Source organism: Oncorhynchus gorbuscha, linkage group LG16 (assembly GCF_021184085.1).
Source record: "Oncorhynchus gorbuscha isolate QuinsamMale2020 ecotype Even-year linkage group LG16, OgorEven_v1.0, whole genome shotgun sequence".
In the NCBI taxonomy this organism is placed as follows: Eukaryota; Metazoa; Chordata; class Actinopteri; order Salmoniformes; family Salmonidae; genus Oncorhynchus; species Oncorhynchus gorbuscha.
The window spans coordinates 1,823,863-1,845,226 of NC_060188.1; the positions used below are offsets into that span (position 1 = coordinate 1,823,863).

General features: G+C 39.9%; 1 protein-coding gene across 4 annotated transcripts in view; it reads right to left on the minus strand.

Moving 5' to 3' along the window:
• Positions 1–21,364, minus strand: part of LOC123998814 (cytochrome P450 2K1-like) — a 46,663-nt gene that overhangs the window by 10,387 nt on the left and 14,912 nt on the right. Inside the window, exons 2-12 of one of the 4 annotated variants that reach the window (XM_046303998.1) lie at positions 17,851–18,013; positions 17,544–17,693; positions 17,280–17,440; positions 16,930–17,109; positions 14,741–14,882; positions 12,770–13,096; positions 12,382–12,563; positions 11,074–11,077; positions 8,323–8,422; positions 5,760–5,930; positions 4,552–4,691 (exon numbers count right to left, since the gene is read on the minus strand). In XM_046303998.1, the coding sequence (XP_046159954.1) occupies positions 8,343–8,422; positions 11,074–11,077; positions 12,382–12,563; positions 12,770–13,096; positions 14,741–14,882; positions 16,930–17,109; positions 17,280–17,440; positions 17,544–17,693; positions 17,851–18,013 (1,389 nt within the window). In that variant the 3' untranslated portion in view covers positions 4,552–4,691; positions 5,760–5,930; positions 8,323–8,342. Of the gene's footprint in view, positions 1–3,256; positions 4,692–5,759; positions 5,931–8,322; positions 8,423–11,073; positions 11,112–12,357; positions 12,564–12,769; positions 13,097–14,740; positions 14,883–16,929; positions 17,110–17,279; positions 17,441–17,543; positions 17,694–17,850; positions 18,014–21,364 lie in introns of those variants that run through there. The other 3 variants (XM_046303997.1, XM_046303999.1, XM_046304000.1) reach the window with 3 other exon arrangements.

Here is a 21,364-nt window from a genome sequence, read left to right on the forward strand (position 1 = left end):
ACTGTAGTGATGCCTCTTGCACTTAGATGCAGTGCCCTAGACAGATGCACCACTCGGGAGCTCTGGGATGTAAACACATTTGTGCTCAGATTGAGAAAAATACGCGTATGGAACATTTCCGGCATCTTTTACTTCAGCTCATGAAATATGGGACCAACACTTTACATGTTGCGTTTATATTTCTGTTCAGTATATTTAGGATGCAAGTATGGGTATTCAGACATGTTCTATTGTTTTTATTTTGGAGAGGGGGGATAAACTCCAACCTTGAGGGGGGTGTCCACAGAAACTACTTGACACGTTCTATAGATACTGATATTGACAACCTGAAGTCAGTTGACTTTTGAGGTAGAAGAACACAAGTCATGGATAAACGGTGTCAGAGGTCTTTTCTGTCAACAAACATTTATTTGTAAAACTGGAACAAACGGAACACTACGTACTTGGAGCTTGAGTCATGACGCCCATTAGCCAACTAAAAGCAGGCATAATGTGCTGAAATCCATTCTATACTTTTACCGTTTGAAAACTGAAAACATTAGCCAGATAAAACAATCTTACAAATCACATCAACCTAGGACTGGGTGGTATGGCCAAAATATATATGATTATTTATTATTAGAATAAAAGTTCTACATTTGCTGTATGAGTTGTGCATGGTCACATACATTCTAAATGGTTTCAGTGGGGCTTTTCCATTTGGATTAATTTTATGCTGTTTATACTTCAACCAGAAGTTGAACTCATTTGAGATCATTTCCACACTGCCACATAGTGCTGCACGATACAGACTAAACATCTAGGCCTTATTTTTGACAAAATATTGCAACTGTGATTTGACTTGCGATTTAGATCAAAACACTTGGTTGAACTGTTGGAATCATAGAAATATAATACCTGTTTTAATTCTATAGTTAGAATGTGATAGTGGGCAAAAAGCCAAGAGGTGTTCAAAGAATTAGAATACTAACAGGATCTCTATGGAGGAAGTACACTATATATGCAAAAGTATGTGGACACCCCTTCCAATTAGTGTTCTCAGCTCTTTCAGCCACACCCATTGCCGATAGGTGTAAAAATCAAGCACACAGCCATGCAATCTCCATAGACAAACATTGGCAGTAGGATGGCCTTACTGAAGAGCTCAGTAACTTTCAATGTGGACCATAATAGGATGCCACCTTTCTAACAAGTAAGTTTGTCAAATTTCTGCTAGAGCTGCCCCAGTCAACTGTAAGTGCTGTTATTATGAAGTAGAAATGTCTAGGAACAACAGCTCAGCCTCGAAGTGGTAAACCACAAGGGACTGCCGAGTGCTGAAGCGTAAAAATCGGTTGCAGCACTTACTGAGTTCCAAACTGCCTCTGGAAGCAATTTCAGCACATTAACTGTTTGTCGGGAGCTTCATGAAATGGGTTTCCAATGCCGAGCAGATGCACACAAGCCTACGATTACCATGGTGTAAAGCTTGCTACCATTGGAGTCTGGAGCAGTGGAAACGTGTTCTCTGGAGTGATGAATCACGCTTCACCATCTGGCAGTCTGATGGACGAATCTGGGTTTGGCGGATGCCAGTAGAACGCTACCTGCCCGAATGCATGTTGCCAACTGTACATTTTGGTGGAGGAGGAATAACGGTCTGGGACTGTTTTTCATGGTTTATGCTAAGTCCCTTAGTTCCAGTGAAGGGAAATCTTAACGCTACAGCAGACAATGACATTCGAGACTATTCTGTGCTTCCAACTTTGTGGCAACCGTTTGGGGAAGGTCCTTTCCTGTTTCAGCATGACAATACCTCATTGCACAGATGCAGAAAAGTAGGGAGGTAAGGCAATAAATAGGCCATAGAGGCGAAATAATTACAATTTAGCGTTAACACTGGAGTGATAGATGTGCAGATGATGATGTGCAAGTAGAGATACTGGGGTGCCAAAGAGCAAATGGATAAGTAACAATATGGGGATGAGGTAGTGGGGTGTGCTGTTTACAGATTGGCTGTGTACGTTCAGGTACAGTGATCGGTAGAGGAAGTGTTGGCTTTGGGGATGACCAGTGAAATATACTTGCTGGAGCGCTTGCTACCGGTGGGTAGTAACATGTTAAAAATGTTACTACCAGCATTTAAAGAAATTACTATTATTAAAAGTTACGATGCAAACTTAAGCTACACCTAAAATGTTGTCTTACAAAACATTTATATAAATCCTACATATTACAACACAATACTACATTTTAATAGCCTTAAAATGTTTATGTATAATTGTTTTTTAACTGTATTCATATAAATAATGCCTTTGCTCCTTGATCAGGGCTTCTAAATCCACAGCTCGTAACTTGATGCAACCAGAGGGCCGAGGAAGAGAGACAGAAGACCAGAGGAAGAGCTGTCATTAGTTGAAGGTAAATACAGTACATGCTTCTTTTTAAAACACTTTCTTTTTTCCTGCAAAATGTTACTACCCCCATTTAAACATATTACTACTATTATGTTGTAGGAAAGATTCTAAATTTGAGTAAGTTTCTCTCTGCTTGTAACCTAGCACCCTGCCTAACACACACGTCATAGGACAAGTCTAACACTTAGTTATACTCAGGCAGACCTACCCGGAAAATACTTTTTCATTTTACAAGGGGTCACAAGCTCCCTCCATAAGTTTACGACAAAACTTTACCAACTGTTTCAAATGGTCAAACTCAGGCCTCCCCATTCTCTACATAAATTCCCAACTGTTTCAATGTTTACACTTAGGCCTCCCCCATTCACTACATAAATACCCAACTGTTTCAATGTTTACACTTAGGCCTCCCCCATTCACTACATAAATACCCAACTGTTTCAATGTTTACACTTAGGCCTCCCCCATTCTCTACATAAATACCCAACTGTTTCAATGTTTACACTTAGGCCTCCCCCATTCACTACATAAATACCCAACTGTTTAAAATGGTCAGACTCAGGCCTCCATTCACTACATGAATTCCCAAATGTTTCAATGTTTACACTTAGGCCTCCCCCATTCACTACATAAATACCCAACTGTTTCAATGTTTACACTTAGGCCTCCATTCACTACATAAATTCCCAACTGTTTCAATGTTTACACTTAGGCCTCCCCCATTCACTACATAAATACCCAACTGTTTCAATGTTTACACTTAGGCCTCCATTCACTACATGAATTCCCAAATGTTTCAAATTTTCAAACATTCAACAGTTCAACAAGGTCACTATACATCAATCACCAGGACATTTTTATTACAAACATATGCTTTACTTCAAAGAAACAGTTGCACGATCATGTTACATAAGCACTCAGTCTATAGCGTGAGAAAATCCGGACAGGATTTCCATAGCGTGAGAACATCCGGACTGGATGTCCATAAAAGGGCATAAACAAATAACACTAAAAATAGATCAATCAATCACTTTTTCACACATGTCGTCTACTGTATTCTCTCTGACAACATGTAACAATTAGGTCTACATATATTTACTATAGTTGACATATCAATAGATGTCAAATTGTACACACATTTCTATAACATAAACTATACCATCAACTCTCTGGGTCAAAGCAACGGCCCAAAATGTTAAAGCACCATAGATGGATTCTGAATGAGTCGCTTAGTGTTATATGTATCTAGATTTTTCACAGACCCGTCCATCCCCTCAACTCTCTCTGGGACAAAGTAATGAGCACAATAGAATGTATGATTGAGTTCATTGCTGAATGATAGTGTACATTAAGAAACATGCAATGTCATGCAATAAAATGCAAAATGAATTACTTAAAAATCATACAATGTGATTTTCTGGATTATGATTATTTTTAGATTCCGTCTCTCACAGTTGAAGTGTTCCTATGATACAAATTACAGGCCTCTACATGCTTTGTAAGTAGGTAAACCTGCAAAATCGGCAGTGTGTCAAATACTTGTTTTCCCCACTGTAAGTGGACATTAAAAACTAACATATTTATTTGAATAAAACCATGGCCAGTTTGGGCCACAGTTGTATGCAAGCTTGCTTTGTAAAAACAAACATAACAGGCTAATGTCTGGGCCGCAAATTATTTGCGTTTCTTTCAGTATGGCCCTTGCACTGATTGAGTTTGACATTCCTGGCGTACAATGGACACAAATGTGAAAAATGATCACTATATATAAATATATATTTTAAAGTATAAATTACCAAAGATTACTTGTTTAATACCAACATTACTGAAGATTCAGGTAACTTTAGTAATTTATCGGTTGCTTAGATATTCAGGGTGGGTTTACAGTATAGCACCAATCATATGTGTGTTAGGAGGCATTACTTAATCTAAACCCAACCTTCACATTTGTCAAGGAAAGCAGAGACATCACAAGTACATCTCAGACTTTCTCTTTTTAGACTGAATATTAAAATACTGATCCTTGTCTAAAGTTATTGTTTTGACACTTTCTAGTAAATTGACTAGAATTTATGTATATGACTACTACCAATGCCACATAGGCCATATTCAATCTTATTATTTTTGTTGTTGTGACAGCTCATTTTCAATATACCTGCAGAGAAGGGTATGAATGCATCCCTCTTTACAAATTGTCCCTGCTGATCCAGAAAGTGGGCGGGGTTAAAGGTGTGGGCTCTCCCATTCACTCTCGTCGTGCAGGACCGACATCAATAGAGGAATCACAGATGTCCCCTGCAGTCAGAGACAAACAAAGAACATTGTTAGCCTCTACAGGATCGGTGTCCCTCCCGGGACGGTTGAGCTAACGTAGGCTAATGTGATTGCCATGAGGTTGTAACTCCACTGTCCAATTTACACTAGCTATTACAGTTAAATAATACCATGCTATTGTTTGAGGAGAGTGCACAGTTTTGAACATGAAAAGTTATTAATAAACAAATTAGGCACATTTGGGCAGTCTTGATACAAAATGTTGAACATAAATGCAATGGCTCATTGGATCAGTCCAAAACGTTGCACATACACTGCTGCCATCTAGTAGCCAAAATCTAAATTGCACCTGGGCTGGAAAAATATATTTTGGCCTTTCTCTTGCATTTCAAAGATGGTACAAAAAAAATACAAAGAATAAAACAAACAAAAAATTGTATTATCTTTTACCAGATGTAATGTGTTATATTAATTTCACATTTCCAAACTTCAAAGTGTTTCCTTTCAAATGGTATCAAGAATATGCATATCCTTGCTTCAGGTCCTGAGCTACAGGCAGTTAGATTTGGGTATGTCATTTTAGGCGAACATTTAAAAAAAGAGTCTGATTCTTAAGACATTTTTAAAGCAAAAGTGATTGACAGCTTGTTCCATTATGTCTGCACAACTCTAAGAACCGGGCAGGATATTTGATAGCAGCTCTACCAAGGGCTGACGACTTCCTATGACCCTGCTGATCTCCTCTTGGACCTGGTCTGAGACATAAAGGAGGATGAGAGGTAGTGTAACAAAACCAAAGTTAAACTTTAATGACCCAGCCATGCCTCCTAGATTCATAACCTGCGCCCTTTGCCATATTACGACTAGTAACTCCTGAGTGGTTTACACACTATCGGGCTGACCCAATCTGTTATGTGCAGGCTATATATACAGTATGTCACTTTAAGCCCCAAAATGGGGGAAATACTCCTGAGAAACCCTTGTAGCTCGCAGCCCGAGCATTTAGCTTAACCCCTGTAACATAAATTCTGCTGGATGACAATTTGATGCAAGACTCAGATTCAGCATAAACTTAATATCCTACAGTACCTCCAGGCTCTGCCTCTGTATTAGGAATGAGTCCACAAAGCCTCCACACATCTGAGGGTTCTTCAAGCCCCTTGCTCGCTCTGTGGCATCCACCTTCATATCGGCATAATTCTTCTTCAAACTCATCCGGTCCTTAATCCATGGACCCAGCCAGGGGAACATGTTGTACATCTATCAGGATATACACATATAGAATAGCATAAAACTTTATGCAAACATCTGCTTGTATACATTTCTTAAGCAGTGCCCTCTGTAATTATTGGGACAATGAAGCATTTTTTCTTCTTATGACTCAATACTCCAGGACTACCCGTTATCATGGTAGCATCCACAATTAATGTAGAAGTGTTTGGAAACATTCTATTGTTATTTACAATAACAGTGACTCCAAAATGACACAATGCATTATTTACTATTTATTTCTATTGGGCACAACATAATCTGAAGCACAAACAAAACAAACAGCAAATGCATCCAACAAGTGTTTAGAGTCACAAGCTTGATGTAGTCATTGTGTGCTATGAATATGGGACCAAATATTTGACTTTTTACTACTTTAATACACAGACGTGAATTTGTCTCAATACCTTTGGTCCCCTAAAATGGTTACAAAAAGTGCTGTAATTCTAAATCGGTTCACCTGATACGAATACAAATACCCTCGAATTAAAGGCTGACAGTCTGCACTTTAACCCCATGGTAAATGTTTGATTTAATATCCAAAGTTCTGGAGTAGAGAGCCAAAATAAGGAAAACATGCTTCACTGTCCTAGTAGTTAAGGAGGGCACTGTATACTATTATTGTGTGTATATAACTATTACTACATGGACATATAGAATAGTGTCATGCCTGATAAATCTCTTAACAAGTTTTTGCCAACTTGTTTTCCATTTATTGAAAGCAGTAACTCCCCTTGATGTATTCTGAACATTTCATGACTCTAGGACCAGGAAAATGGTACTTGCAAAAGAAACAGGAAGTTTTACTCTGATTCAGTTGGCTCCCATAGACGGCTCACATGCTACAAAGCGTGTTTTATCATGGGCAGTGCCATTGAGGATTTTCACTATTTTAAAGTAGTCATTTTAATTCAAGCGTTTATTGACAGTCAGTAAGAAACTGTAAGGGGTAGCAGGTAGCCTAGTGGGTAGAGCGTTGGGCCAGTAAATGAATGGTTGTTGGAACAAATCCCCAAGCTGACAAGGTAAAAATGTCATTCTGCTCCTGATCAAGGCAGTTAACCCACTGTTCCCATTTATGCTGACATTATAAATAAGAATTTGTTCTTAACTGACTTGCCTAGTAAAATAAAGTTGTTATTTTTATTTATTTAAATACTGCCATCTGGAGTGTGTTGTCTGAACAGGCATAAAGCCAAGGTTGGTGATTTACTGCTACCTGCAGTTATGGAATGTTTGCTCAGTAATATCATTAGTTGGCTGATCCCTCCTGCTGACATGGATAGAATTCTGTGATCCCTCCTAACCCATAGCAAGTTCCACCCACATGACTACTTCAACAGGGTGAATGTCCTCAATGGACATCTAGGAAATAAAACACTAGTCAGACTGAGCTTTATTTAGAAAATACATGAGTCAACCATTAGATAGAGGGCTCTTTGCCATGATGGCATTGCCCATGCTAAAACAGGCTTTGTGGCAAGCCATCATGGCAAAGAGCCCTCTATCCAATGGTTGACTCATGTATTTTCTAATTGAAGCTCAGTCTGACTCGTGTTTTATTTCCTAGTTATATTGATTGCACCAAGACTGTAATTATCTATTGAGAAAGTAGAGTAAAAACAGAGTGGACTGAATGAGCAGAATGTACCTGAACTGATGCGCAGCCTATAAAGTCTCATTGGCCCTAATCGCCATGCCTGTAAATAGGGGGTCAGTGTATTCAAATCTGCTGCCATAGACAATGGCCAAGATTATGTTGGAGATTATGTAATTTAGAGGCTGGGTGGTGTCAAATGCTGTACCTGTGATTTAAAAAAAAACAAGGAAAATGAAAAAGTAAAATAAGCATGAGGCCTGCTGCCTGGATTCCATAAGCCATGTGATTCAAACTAGAAAAGTGGATTCTTGACCAGGCCCGGTTGAAAAATGTGCCATTTTAGCAATACAGCCCAATGATACCTGGTGATCTCTGTGATAATGTTCTTATTCAAGATAGATTGGGTGACAACATACTTACTGTTTGCAGGCCTATGAAATCACATAAGTCTATGGCCAAAGGGGTTCAGTCATAGGAGCAGCACACCACCCTGCATCCCACTGCTGGCTTGCTTCTGAAGCTAAGCAGGATTGGTCCCTGGATGGGAGACCAGATGCTGCTGGAAGTGGTGTTGGAGGGCCAGTAGGGGGCACCCTTTCAACTGGTCTAACAAAATATCCCAATGTCACAGGCCAGAGGGGACGTTGCCCTGTGTAGGGTGCAGTCTTTCAGATGGGACGTTAAACGTGTGTCCTGACTCTGTGGTCACGAAAGATCCCATGGGACCAGTGGAGGCTAGTGACTTCAAAAACTGAGGAGGATGGGAGTGAGAGGGCTACTTACATTGTTGGAATGGGATCACATCAGTGATTGAATGAGGGTATGTAGCATGAGTTGAGGTGTTCAGAGGCTTGACCAGTGCAGGACAGGATTTTACTGGGAACTAAAAACAATAACACAAGACACGACACAGTTAGACAAAAGAGCTAAGAATAAGGTAGTCCAAGCAAGGAGTAAAAAGTGTGTACTAATGTGATTGTGTATGCGATTGACTCTACATACAGTAATGAGAGGAAATTGATAGGGGTATTCACAGTGCTTGGAAGGGAAACATTCAATGTACCAGTGGATGAGAGGACACAATGAGACGGTGTGGCTTCAGTTCATGTCAGGAGAAAGTTAACAATGGTAGTGGAGTGGAGTAGTCATCACCTCATAAATCAGGGAACGAGGGGACTTAGGATGTAAATCCAAATAGCAGGTACATTCCATTACAGCTGTGCCTTCGTAGGTTTGGACGAGTTTCTCTATGAAGTTAAACTCAGACATCTCAAAATTCATAAAGTCAAACAGACTGCGCATCTCGCCCACTTGACACATCAAAGTAGCCCAAAAAAGGTTCCTGAATAAAGCCCTGATCATCCACATACCTGACGGTGACAGACAACTGAAAGCAGACTGGTGGCCAGTGGCGTAGCTTCAGCCGGTGTGGTCGCACCGTGATGGGCCCCGATCTGAATATCTCCCCATCACGCCTAAGTATTAATTGTTGACGCGGATCCATCATGTCTATAACTTGACAACAAGATCTTTCTTTAATCTAGGTTATATGATAGATGATAAATGATCCCACTGATGGTTTCACCAATAAAAGGATTTTTGCCATGACATAAGTCAGTATGATATTTTAGTGTATTGATGACAAATCTAATTCATTAGCTAAATAACTCATATTATTCAATGTTAAGATAATGAAATGCCTTCTGGGATTCATTGTGTAAATACTCTCCAAAGCATTGTTGTTTCTGTCATCGTTTTAAGCAACAGTTGAGCTAGCTAACAAGAGACAACATCCAAAAAAAAAAAAAAATTGAGAGAAAGTCGAGAATTGAAAATGACAGGTATAAAGATCAGCAATGTGTCACACCCTGACTTTACTTATTCGTTTTCTTTATTATTTTGGTTAGGTCAGGGTGTGACGAGGGTGGTATGTGTGTTTTCCCTGTCTAGGGTATTTTGTATGTCTAGAGGTTTTCTAGTCTAGGGGTTTATATGTCTATGGTTGCCGAGATTGGTTCTTAGTCAGAGGCAGCTGTTTATCGTTGTCTCTGATTGGGAACCATATTTCGGTAGCCATAATCCTTGGTTTATCTGTGGGTTATTGTCTATGTGTAGTTGCATGTCAGCACTAGTGTTTATAGCTCCACGTTTATTTGTTTTGTTAGTTTTTTTTCAGTGTTCCGTTAAATAAAGAAGAACGTATTCTCATCACATTGCGCCTTGGTCTCCTCGTTACAACGAACGTGACACAATGTATCAACACAAAAGGGGAGTCCAAAAGAGGAAGGACAAAAATGAGAAAGCAAAGGAGGTATCAAAATGAATTCAATTAGATTGAATTTTCAAATGCAGTTCAAGTGCAGCCAGTGTTGGCTTTGGGGATGACCAGTGAAATATACCTACAGGAGCGTGTGCTACGAGTGGGTGTTGCTATGGTGACCAATGAGCTGAGATAAGGCAGATCTTTACCTAGCAAAGACTTGTTGATGATCTGGAGCCATGGGTTTGGCAACTAATATGTAGTGAGGACCAGCGAAAGCATACAGGTCGCAGTGGTGGGTAGTATATGGGGCTTTGGTGACAAAACAGATGGCACTGTGATAGCAAACAGGATGTAGTTTGAGTAGAGTGTTGTGGAGGCTATTTTGTAAATGACATTGCCGAAGTTAAGGATCGGTAGGATAGTCAGTTTTACGAGGGTATGTTGAGCAGCATGAGTGAAGGAGGCTTTGTTGCGAAAAAGGAAGCCGATTCCAGATTTAACTTTGGATTGGAGATGCTTAATGTGAGTCTGGAAGGAGAGTTTAAAGTCTAGCCTGACACCTAGGTATTTATAGTTGTCCACATATTCTAAGTCAGAACCGTCCAGAGTAGTGATGCTGGTCGGTTGAAGAGCATGCATTTTATTTTACTAGCATAAGAGCAGTTGGATGCCACGGAAGGAATGTTGTATGGCATTGAAGCTCATTTGGAGGTTTGTTAAGTGTCCAAAGGGGAAATGTATACAGAATGGTTTCGTCTGTGTAGAGGTGGATCAAAGAATCACCCGCAGCAAATAAATAGTATAATTGATGTTCAAAACTGGGTGGTTCGAGCCCTGAATGCCGATTGGCTGACAGCCGTGGTATATCAGACCGTATACCATGGGTATGACAAAACATTTATTTTTTACTGCTCTAATTACGTTGGTAACCAGTTTATAACAGCAAGAAGGCACCTTAGGGTTTTGTGGTATATGGCCAATATGTCATGGCAAAGGACTATGTTCATGCACTCCGTGATGCGTCGTGCCCAAGAACAGCCCTTAGCCATGGTATATTGGTCATATACCAAACACCCCCGTGCCTTATTACTTAAACATATGACTTTTAAAGTATGGTTACATTTCATTTGCTCTGTTAACGCAGTGTCTATTCATTGTGCAAAAGCACAGCAGCTTTATATTGCTATAGAATTCACACAAATGCCTTACTATACGTCATTCCCAAACATGTTATGAATTTATGATGAAAATGACCATATCTAAGTGCTCACCTGTCTGAAGATATAAACGAAAAGATGTCATATTCTTCCTGGGGGTAAATATGAACAGATGTTAATACCATTTCATGTTGCTAAAATACAGTCAGTTCCACTTTAAGACTTTATTTAAATGTTTTGGTGAAATCTACAAGTTGAAAATGTTTCATTGCTGCACAGTGATTGGTTCCCACTGAGCACAGACAGTAATTCAAATTCTATTCTATTCCGAACCCCAAGTTGACTAAATGGACCAGAATTTGACGAACTGGTACCGATGTCAAGCACACTCAACTGTATTATTGAATAGCAATACATATGGAGCCCTCTGACATGCTACTAATCAAAGAGTCAAAGGCCAATCAGAAGCCTACGTCTTAACTTATTTATCTTTGGGGTGTAATCAAGCTTGGCAGAGTCAATCTTCTAACTGTTATCAATAACAGACACTGTTAGTGTTATGTACCTTTGGTTGGCCCGTTTGAATGGGACAAGAAAGCTTAAAGGTGCAATAAAATGGATTTTCGTGCCCAAATATATATACTGTATACATGTATATATATATGTATGTAAATAGTCATTAGTACAGTAGCTAATGTGGCTAGAGCTTACCACTAGCTAATATCAATGGACAAGGAGTAGCTTAAACTAGCTACCAGCTAGCGAACAGTTTGTAAACAACTTCACTTTAAGTGAGACCTTTTGGCTGCTTTTACACAGGCAGCCCAATTCTGGTCTTTTGTCCAATTGTAGGCAAAAGTGCTGATATGGTAAGTCAAAAGACTAAACAGTGGAAAAAGAGCCAAATTGGGTTTCATGTGTCAATGCAGTCTTTCTTTGTTTCAAGTCTCCTTCCATAACTAGAACCGCTCATGGAGTGAAAGTAGTTCCACTCCTGCTGGAGCTTATGGTTAGTCATTGTTCTAGCTAGCAGATCTGGCTAAGTATGTTTGCTAGTCACATAAAAACATGCCCACAAGGGTAGGTATAGGTATAGATATCAACTACTGATAACATTAGCTAGAAAAATGATTGACTTTACTTAGCAACAGCTATCCAGTCCCAGACAAGGCAGGACAGCAACCAAAAACAATTGCATTCTGTACATACATAATAGCAGTGCTTTGTATCAATCAATTAGATTGTTGGATTGTAGAGCAATCAAATTAAACCAAAACCATTGAGGGACTGGTCTTATCTCAGACCTGGTTCACAGCACAGCCGGTGAGGTAACCCATTTCAGCATGTTTGTCTAAAGTGGAGCATTTGTTAATGTATAATAAGTCATGTATAATATACATTAGGCCCAGACTCATCTCAGACCCGGCTCACAGCACAGAGCTGGTGAGGTGAAGGATTGAGGGTGAACCCCACGGATGGTGTGAGGTCCAGATCATCTTCTGTTACTCCAGGAGGAGGAGAGAAATGAAAGCGCTGCAAGAGGGAGGTGAAGAAGAGGAAGAGCGCCATCCTGGCCAGACCCTCACCCAGACACACCCTACGACCTGGAAGAAGATAAAATGAGGTAGACAACATAACAATTAGGTTTACTTAGATTCCTACAGTTCACATATAAATATGTCAAAAATGTACACACATTTTATACCATAAACTCTCTGGTTCAAAGCAATTCCCCAAACTCTTCATTTTAGAGTACCATAGAAGGATTCACTTACCCAGTCAGTATGGATACAGAAACAGTGGAACTCACCTGCAGAGAAGGGCATGAAGGCATCCCTCTTGGTGAATCGACCTTCCTCATCCAGAAAGTGGGCGGGGTTAAAGGTGTGTGGGCTCTCCCATTCGCTTCCGTCTTGTAGGACAGACGTCAGTAGAGGAAACACAAGCGTCCCCTTCTTGATGAAATATCCCTGGAAGGTGACATCTCGGCTGGTGGTGTGAGGGACGGATATGGGTAAAATGTTGGCCAGTCTTTGGGTCTCATGGATCACTGCATCAGTGTAGGGCAGGTTCTTCCTGTCCTCTGCTAAGGGCTGACGACTTCCTATGACGCTGCTGATCTCCTCCAGGACCCGGTCTGAGACAGAAAGGAGGGAGGACCAAAGTTACTACCCTCAGAAAATGTCATCTTAATCTTTACCCTGGACATTTTATAATTTTTACAAGATGGCTTGATAACTGAATTAAGCTGGGAATTATACCTTAACCTACATACCAAAACAGTTACCTTTTCTGCACAGTTCAATGTTCTCACTTAATACATAACACCTTTTTGTAGTCAACAGCTACACAATAAGTAAATTGTGTAAATCACGTCCAACAAAACTGTTAGTTTCTGGATTGTTTGAACACTTCCCTCAAAACAGGGATAATGCAAACAAAAAAAGTGTTTGCCAAAACACCACATTTCCCTGGCAAAATGCACTAACCCGATCAAAACCTGTCACTAAATTAACTATCAAACAGTATAATTTGTCATAGGACAAGATGGTAATCTCAACATTCAATGCATAATGTCTCAACAAATACCAACTAACACCAAGTCAGGTGCAGATGGTGAGTTTAATAATAACCAACATAGCGAATATAAAACAAGATCGCCATCAGGACATGAAAACAGAACCAGTACTGCCTGATGACTGGGGTGGGTGAGGACTATAAGGAGGGAGAGTAATCAGGGTGGTGATGAAGTCCAGGTGGGCTTAATGATGGGAGCAGCTATGCGCAATGTGGGTTGCCAGGACCGGTGAGAGTAGACCAGCGACGTTGATTGCAGGAAGGAGTGAGCAGGCGTGACACTATCACCATCAATAGACAGGATATAACGGCCTCTATAAATTGTTGCGTTCATATTTTTGTTCAGTGTACATTTAGAAAATGCATTTAGTGTTATGAAAAACAGCACTGTCATGTGTACACTTTTAAGAATCTAAAACATTGTTCCAAATAAAATGCTTACACATGAATGAGAAAAACTGCACACACAAAATATACACCTGTCCAAGCTGGAAGGTTGGAACAAAATGGACAGCGGGGAAAGTCAAGCTAGACAGCGGGGAAAGTCAAGCTAGCCCGCGGGGAAAGTCAAGCCCGCGGGGAAAGTCAAGCTAGCCCGCGGGGAAAGTCAAGCTAGCCCGCGGGGAAAGTCAAGCTAGCCCGCGGGGAAAGTCAAGCTAGCCCGCGGGGAAAGTCAAGCTAGCCCGCGGGGAAAGTCAAGCTAGACAGTGGGGAAAGTGCATTATCTGATCAACATGGAAGGATGTTGTTTTTGGAAGTGGATTTTTTTGAGAATATTTCTAATTACTTTTTGTAGACTAGTTTAAAAAATATTTTATATTTATTATTAGAACAAAGATTATAATTGAGTATTCTACTCCGATCACTGCTTCCTTCTGGGTTTTTGCTCCACTGCTCTCCCTCAAGTTATGAACCTGTTGTCCTCTATGGCTACGGTATCCTTTATTACCACACCATAGTACAACTCCATATATATATATATATATATATATAACCGGTTGTTTCATTCATGTGGACTACAGCTTCATTCAGTGTTCAAGCAATTGAAACAACTTTTTATTTTTTTAAATATATGGACTTTCAATGTATGGTGGTTCAAGAGGGAAATGTTCACAGCAAGTAAAACCTTGATTGTCTTGCATCACTACAATCACTTGAAGCAATGTCTGTACAATGGTGTGTGTGTGTGCACATTGATACTTACCCTGTATAAGAGGGTACTTGGCCATTAGCATCAAAGCCCAGCGTAGCGTTGTCCCTGTGGTGTTAGTACCATTAGAAAACATGTTTGTCACAGAGGATATCAGGTTGTTGTCATGGTAGTGAGAGTTCTTGTTGCCAGATTCCTTATGCATACCGAAAAACACAGAAAAGGCATTTTTAAAAAGGGGAGAAAATATTTTTTTCCATGGCATAGACCAGGGATCATCAACTAGATTCACACGCAGGCGTATATTTATTTATTTATTTTAATTCCCCCGAGCGGACGGCTGGAAGATAATTACATATACATTTGTAGACTGCAAATTGACCACAAGAGATAATATTTGACTAAAACCATCATTTCTCAAACCTTGCTCAGAGTTGTAGATAATCTACAACTAGATAATGTTGTGCAAGGTCTCCCACTTAAAAAGATGAGAGGCCTGTAATTTTCATCATAGGTACACTTCAACTATGACAGAAAAAAATGAGAGAAATCAAATCCAGAAAATCACACTGTAGGATTATTAATTTATTTGCAAATTATGGTGGAAAATAAATATTTGGTCAATAACAAAAGTTTATCAATACTTTGTTATATACCCTTTGTTGGCAATGACAGAGGTCAAATGTTTTCTGTAAGTCTTCAAAGTTTCACACTGTTGCTGGTATTTTGGCCCGTTCCTCCATGCAGATCTCCTCTAGAGCAGTGATGTTTTGGGGCTGTTGCTGGGCAACACGGACTTTCAACTCCCTCCAAAGATTTTCTATGGGGTTGAGATCTGGAGACTGGCTAGGCCACTCCAGGACCTTGAATTGCTTTTTACGAAGCCACTCCTTCGTTGCCCGGGTGGTGTGTTTGGGATCATTGTCATGCTGAAAGACCCAGCCACGTTTCATCTTCAATGCCCTTGCTGATGGAAGGAGGTTTTCACTCAAAATCTCATAATACATGGCCCCATTCATTCTTTCCTTTACACGGATGAGTCGTCCTGGTCCCTTTGCAGAGAAACAGCCCCAAAGCATGAAGTTTCCACCCCCATGCTTCACAGCAGGTATGGTGTTCTTTGGATGCAACTCGGCATTCCTTGTCCTCCAAACACGACAAGTTGAGTTTTTACCAAAAAGTCCTATTTTGGTTTCGTCTGACCATATGACATTCTCCCAATCTTCTTCTGGATCATCCAAATGCTCTCTAGCAAACTTCAGACGGGCCTGGACATGTACTGACTTAAGCAGGGGGACACGTCTGGCACTGCAGGATTTGAGTCCCTGGCGGCGTAGTGTGTTACTGATGGTAGGCTTTGTTACTTTGGATCCAGCTCTCTGCAGGTCATTCACTAGGTCCCCCCGTGTGGTTCTGGGATTTTTGCTCACCGTTTTTGTGATCATTTTAACCCCACGGGGAGAGATCTTGTGTGGAGCCCCAGATCGAGGGAGATTATCAGTGGTCTTGTATGTCTTCCATTTCCTAATAATTGCTCCCACAGTTGATTTCTTCAAACCAAGCTGCTTACCTATTGCAGATTCAGTCTTCCCAGCCTGGTGCAGGTCTACAATTTTGTTTCTAGTGTCCTTTGACAGCTCTTTGGTCTTGGCCATAGTGGAGTTTGGAGTGTGACTGTTTGAGGTTGTGGACAGGTGTATTTTATACTGATAACAAGTTCAAACAGGTGCCATTAATACAGGTAAAGAGTGGAGGACAGAGGAGCCTCTTAAAGAAGAAGTTACAAGTCTGAGAGAGCCAGAAATCTTGGTTGTTTGTAGGTGACCAAATACTTATTTTCTACCATAATTTGCAAATGAATTCATTAAAAATCCTACAATGTGACTTTCTGGATTTTCTTTTCTCATTTCATCTGTCATAGTTGAAGTGTACCTATGATGAAAATTACAGGCCTCTCTCATCTTTTTAAGTGGGAGAACTTGCACCATCGGTGGCTGACTAAATACTTTTTTGCCCCACTGTACAATAGTTCTCTTGTTTGTATTTATTCCCATCCTTCAGCTACCCTCAACCCCACCCATCTATCTCTGAAGACCATTCAGCTTGATTTATATTTGCCATATATTTCTAACTGTGCTGTTTCACAAACGTTCTGAACCTATATATTTTACGGACACCATATGTTTTACATGAGTTATCTTGTTTTTAATTGAGATGTTTTTAACTGTAGTGAGATTTCATACCTCCAGGGTCTGCTTTCGGACAAGGAACGAGTCCACAAAGCCTCTACACATCTGAGGGTTGAGAGTCTCCTTCAGCCCCCTCACCAGCTCCTCCATCTCCTTCTTGTTTTTCTCAATATTCTTCAACAAAAGCTTCCTGCTTTTCAGCCAAGGGCCCAGCCAGGGGAAGATGTTGTACAACTATCTCCCCATAAACATAAAGTTAAGCATGAATTACCCTCTATTATTCCAGTACCCCAGTACAAATTTGAATAACTATTACATTTTCCTGGTTTAGTCAAGTGTGACCAGTTTGTTTTTTACTCTGAGAATAATGGCAAAGTAAACATCATGAGCACATAGTACAGTACCTGAACTGAAACGGAGCCTGCAATTTGTAGGTTCTCATTGGCTCGATCCACTGTGGCTCGGAACTTGGAGTCAGAGTATTCAAACCTGCTGCCGTACACAATGTTGGAGATTACGTTGGCGACAGCATAACTCAATGGCTGGGTTGTGTCAAATGCTTTACCTATTAAAAAGATCAAGATCAGAAATTCAATTAGAAAACCTAAGGATTTTTTAAAAATGTAATCCTTTTTGTTTTTTTCAAAATCAGACCTACGAATTCTTACCCTCATGTTTATCCAACACTTCAATCAGGTAATGAATTTCCTCTACGATTTTCTCCTCACTCCCTTTCTTGCCCATCCCAAAGTCTCTAAGGTTTGTCAGGGCAAAGCGCCTCATCTCTTTCCATGAGTCTCCATTGCCAAACAGAATACCTATTTAAAATTAACATTGTGCAGGTGTCAGGAACTAATCATGTCAGGAGAGAATCATATATTTGTCACATATTTATAGCTCCAAATATGCTTGCTTGACAGAATATTGTTGAATGCAACAGTTAACCGGGATTACAAGTTTCACATACTACATTACCATGTCCATTGGTGAAATCATACAACACAGGAAGCATGCCCCTGTCCCCAAACTCCTCTGCATGGTTGACCAGCGCCTGCTTGACCGTCTTGTATCCTGCCAGGATGACCACTTTTGTGGGTCCAAAATGAACCGTGAAAACAGACCCATATTTCTTGGACAGCTGTAGAACATAAAATAAGACTAAATGCATGGTTTATTAAAGGTCCCGGACAGTGACAATCATGTTTTTCATCAAATTCGATGATATTTGAATGTAACCAGTTCATAGCAGTTTGACCCAAGTAAGAAAAAGTACTGTAGCTGGTACATTGGAAAAGCTGATAAAGTTACTGGTCCCTTCCCCCCATGTCAAACACTTAGATTCATGTGGCAGGCATTACCTCTGGCTTTATTCAATTTCAGGTAAAAGCGACCATTTTAAAAAACACCAATGGTAGCTCTTATAATTTTAACCAGTTTAAATATGTTACACTTTAAATCTGTCATCATACATCTGTGTTTACAAACTGTAAAATAGCTCAAGCAGAATGATACTGATAACTAACCCCTTTTCATGCGTTGTGGTTTTTAGCTAGCAAGCTACTTACCAGCATGCCGGATGTTATAGTGTTCATTTAACGTTGTTTATCAAATAATGAAGACAATACGATCGAGTGTGCAGTGCACATTCGAGCGAAGTTGCTTTATCAATTGGGGAAAACATTCAATGGGTCTTCAGTATTGAATAGCCATTTATTTGTCTATGCCTGCAAATTGTCCTCCTAAAAGGTAGGCTAACCTATGAGACTATGCTAAACGTCAAGTGTCGCTGTCATCATTCTTGCTGCTTCCAGTTCAGTAGCAGTACCTTTCGAGATCTCAACTAAACAGAGTAGACTATAGCCTATGTATACGTGGTCGGAGAAGCACAGGGTAGTTATCTTTCCAATTGAATATATTTGTGCTGACAGGCTGTGTGAAGGCAAAGCTTCCCCCCCATCCCCAGTGAAAGTTTGCCCCTGTGTATAGTACTTGTAATTTACCACTGACAACCATATTCTTCTATTCCATTGTGTGGGTTGTCCTACAGTTGATGTAGCTTGTGTCATTGGGGCTAATCATAATGGTGGGAAGGTATTATTATTTCACTTTCCATCTCCTTTTGTCTTCCCACTATCAAGCTGTAATGAGACATTTTAGAAAATGAAACATCTACTCAGTCTACATAGCTTCCCAGGCAACCACCGCATTGGGAATGCTGTGATACAAAAATCAGCTTTCCCAAGGCAAAGGGGATATGCTGTGAATTCTGCGAAGACAGACCCAACATACTGTAAGTCATAGTTAGGGCTGTGGTCATGAAAGAGCCGGTTATTGTCAAACAAATAACTGCCGGTCTCACGGTAATTAACCGTTAATTAACATAAGCACATTTACCATCTCATGGCTTCCACGCATAGACTACATGCCACCAATACAGACATTCAGAACATCCACATTTTTTAAAGTCTAATAAATCCATGTAATATAGCCTACACCATCACAATAAATCCATTATTTATTTAAGAAACATGATATGAAGAAAATGTAGTCTATTTCAGAAGAACAGAATGGCATACTCTGAGTTGTCCTTATGTTAGGCCCTGTTATGGCTATGCCATATGGCTGTGGGCTCACTCGTTCATTCAGCAGGCAAGATTTGCTTAGAATTCCGTGGAAATATTTTATAGTATGAAGAATTAAATTTAACATAGCTGAAAAAAATAGAAATGATATTTACACACATGCGGCTATTCTGTGTTGAACGGTTAACAAAGAAACAGGTCCTCCTATATGCTTCATTTAGAGTTATTTATGTAGCTTTGGTTGTCATACAAATGTTGGGCTGTGTTTTGATTTTTAATCAATTCTAAGGCTGCATGATGCGACTAATATTAATTTCATGAAAGGCATGAGCTCTGCTTTGTTTTTTTTTGCGCAGCCTGTACACACTTTATCAGTCTGTCATTCACAATTTGACAAGCGCTTGATAATGCCTCGAAGTTCCTTGCTGCATCCCTTTGTGTACAACCTAAAACAAATATCCATGCCTTTTGCAGCCAGTGGCCGTCTTGCCTTTGGGCTGAAGGGGCGGCAGGTAGGTTAGTGGGTAGAGTGTTGGGCCAGTGACCGAAAGGTTGCTGGATCAAATCACTGAGCTGACAAGGTAAAAATCTGTCATTTTGCCCCTGAATAAGGCAGTTAAACCACTGTTTCCAAGGAGGCTGTCACTGTAAATAAGAAATTGTTCTTGTCTAATTGTCTAATTAAATAAATGTTCAAATGAAAAATAAGTATAATTCCCTTCTCCTGGCTGCTTGCCAAAAGCCTCTCACTCACATGGCTCTTTGTCAGTGATTGGGTATTTCTCACAGGCTACAAGTGAAGAGGGACATAACTGCTTGCATCCAAATTCAAGGTGCATATTGGAAGAACTGTAATTGACTTTTTGTCAGCCAACAAGATAAGTGGGCCTAACAAACAGCAAAAGCACTACTCCATGTCAATCTACTATCCCCCATAGTACAAAAGTTATCTAGAAATAAATATTCCAAACACAGTCTGGGATAGTTGTGGGATGCGATAGATCCCAAATGAATACAACCAATAGCATTCAAAAAAACTGTTTCAAGCAATGAGCCTGACACAACAGTTCAGAACGTTTAGCATAAATAGTTGATAAACGATTATGCTATTTCTTCACATAAGCGCAGCAATGTGCACATGGCAATAGGCTATACGCTTGAATGTTCCATTAGCAGGAAAACAACATTCTCAAAAGTGACAGCAAATGTGATTCTGCATGTATTTATTTTATTATAAAAGGTGCATTTTTATGGCAAAATGTTTTCTCCCAAACTTAAAACTCCCGCGCTTCATATGCATGCCAGTTAGGCTCTGCACCAGCTTTAACGCAAATTAATGTGCTTCATTTTAAGAGGTTATTTGGCCACTTTAGTTGTGATACAAACCTTAACATAGGCCTATGGGCTAGGCTACATGAGGTGTGCAATTATGATTATAAACCATCACTAAAAACAGGCATGGCTGCTTCTTGCCTTAAGCTAAGCATCATTCACAAGGGATAATATAGCATTCTTAAGTAATAGGCTAATTGTCACCCAGCAGACTATTCTTGATTTAATCTTGTCTTTACATATAGTAAATAATATATATGTGTAACATTTGTTTTGATTTAGAATGGACCATTATGCATTTGTCTCAAATGGGGGCAGGGGTAAAACATTTATGTAATTTATGTAAAGCACTTAAATAGCAAATGAAGGATGCCTTTCCCACGGTTCATTTTCATACCAGCCAGGTAGGCTATACTTCTGTTGTAAAGAGAAGGAATGTGCTTAATATTAGGAAAGCTGAGCAATAAATATAGTAGGCCTAGCCTATAGAAAGCTGATTTTTTTCTCACGCAATTGCATAGCCTATAGAACTGTTGCACAACATGAATTCATGAGCTCTCATGAAGTGTTTGAAT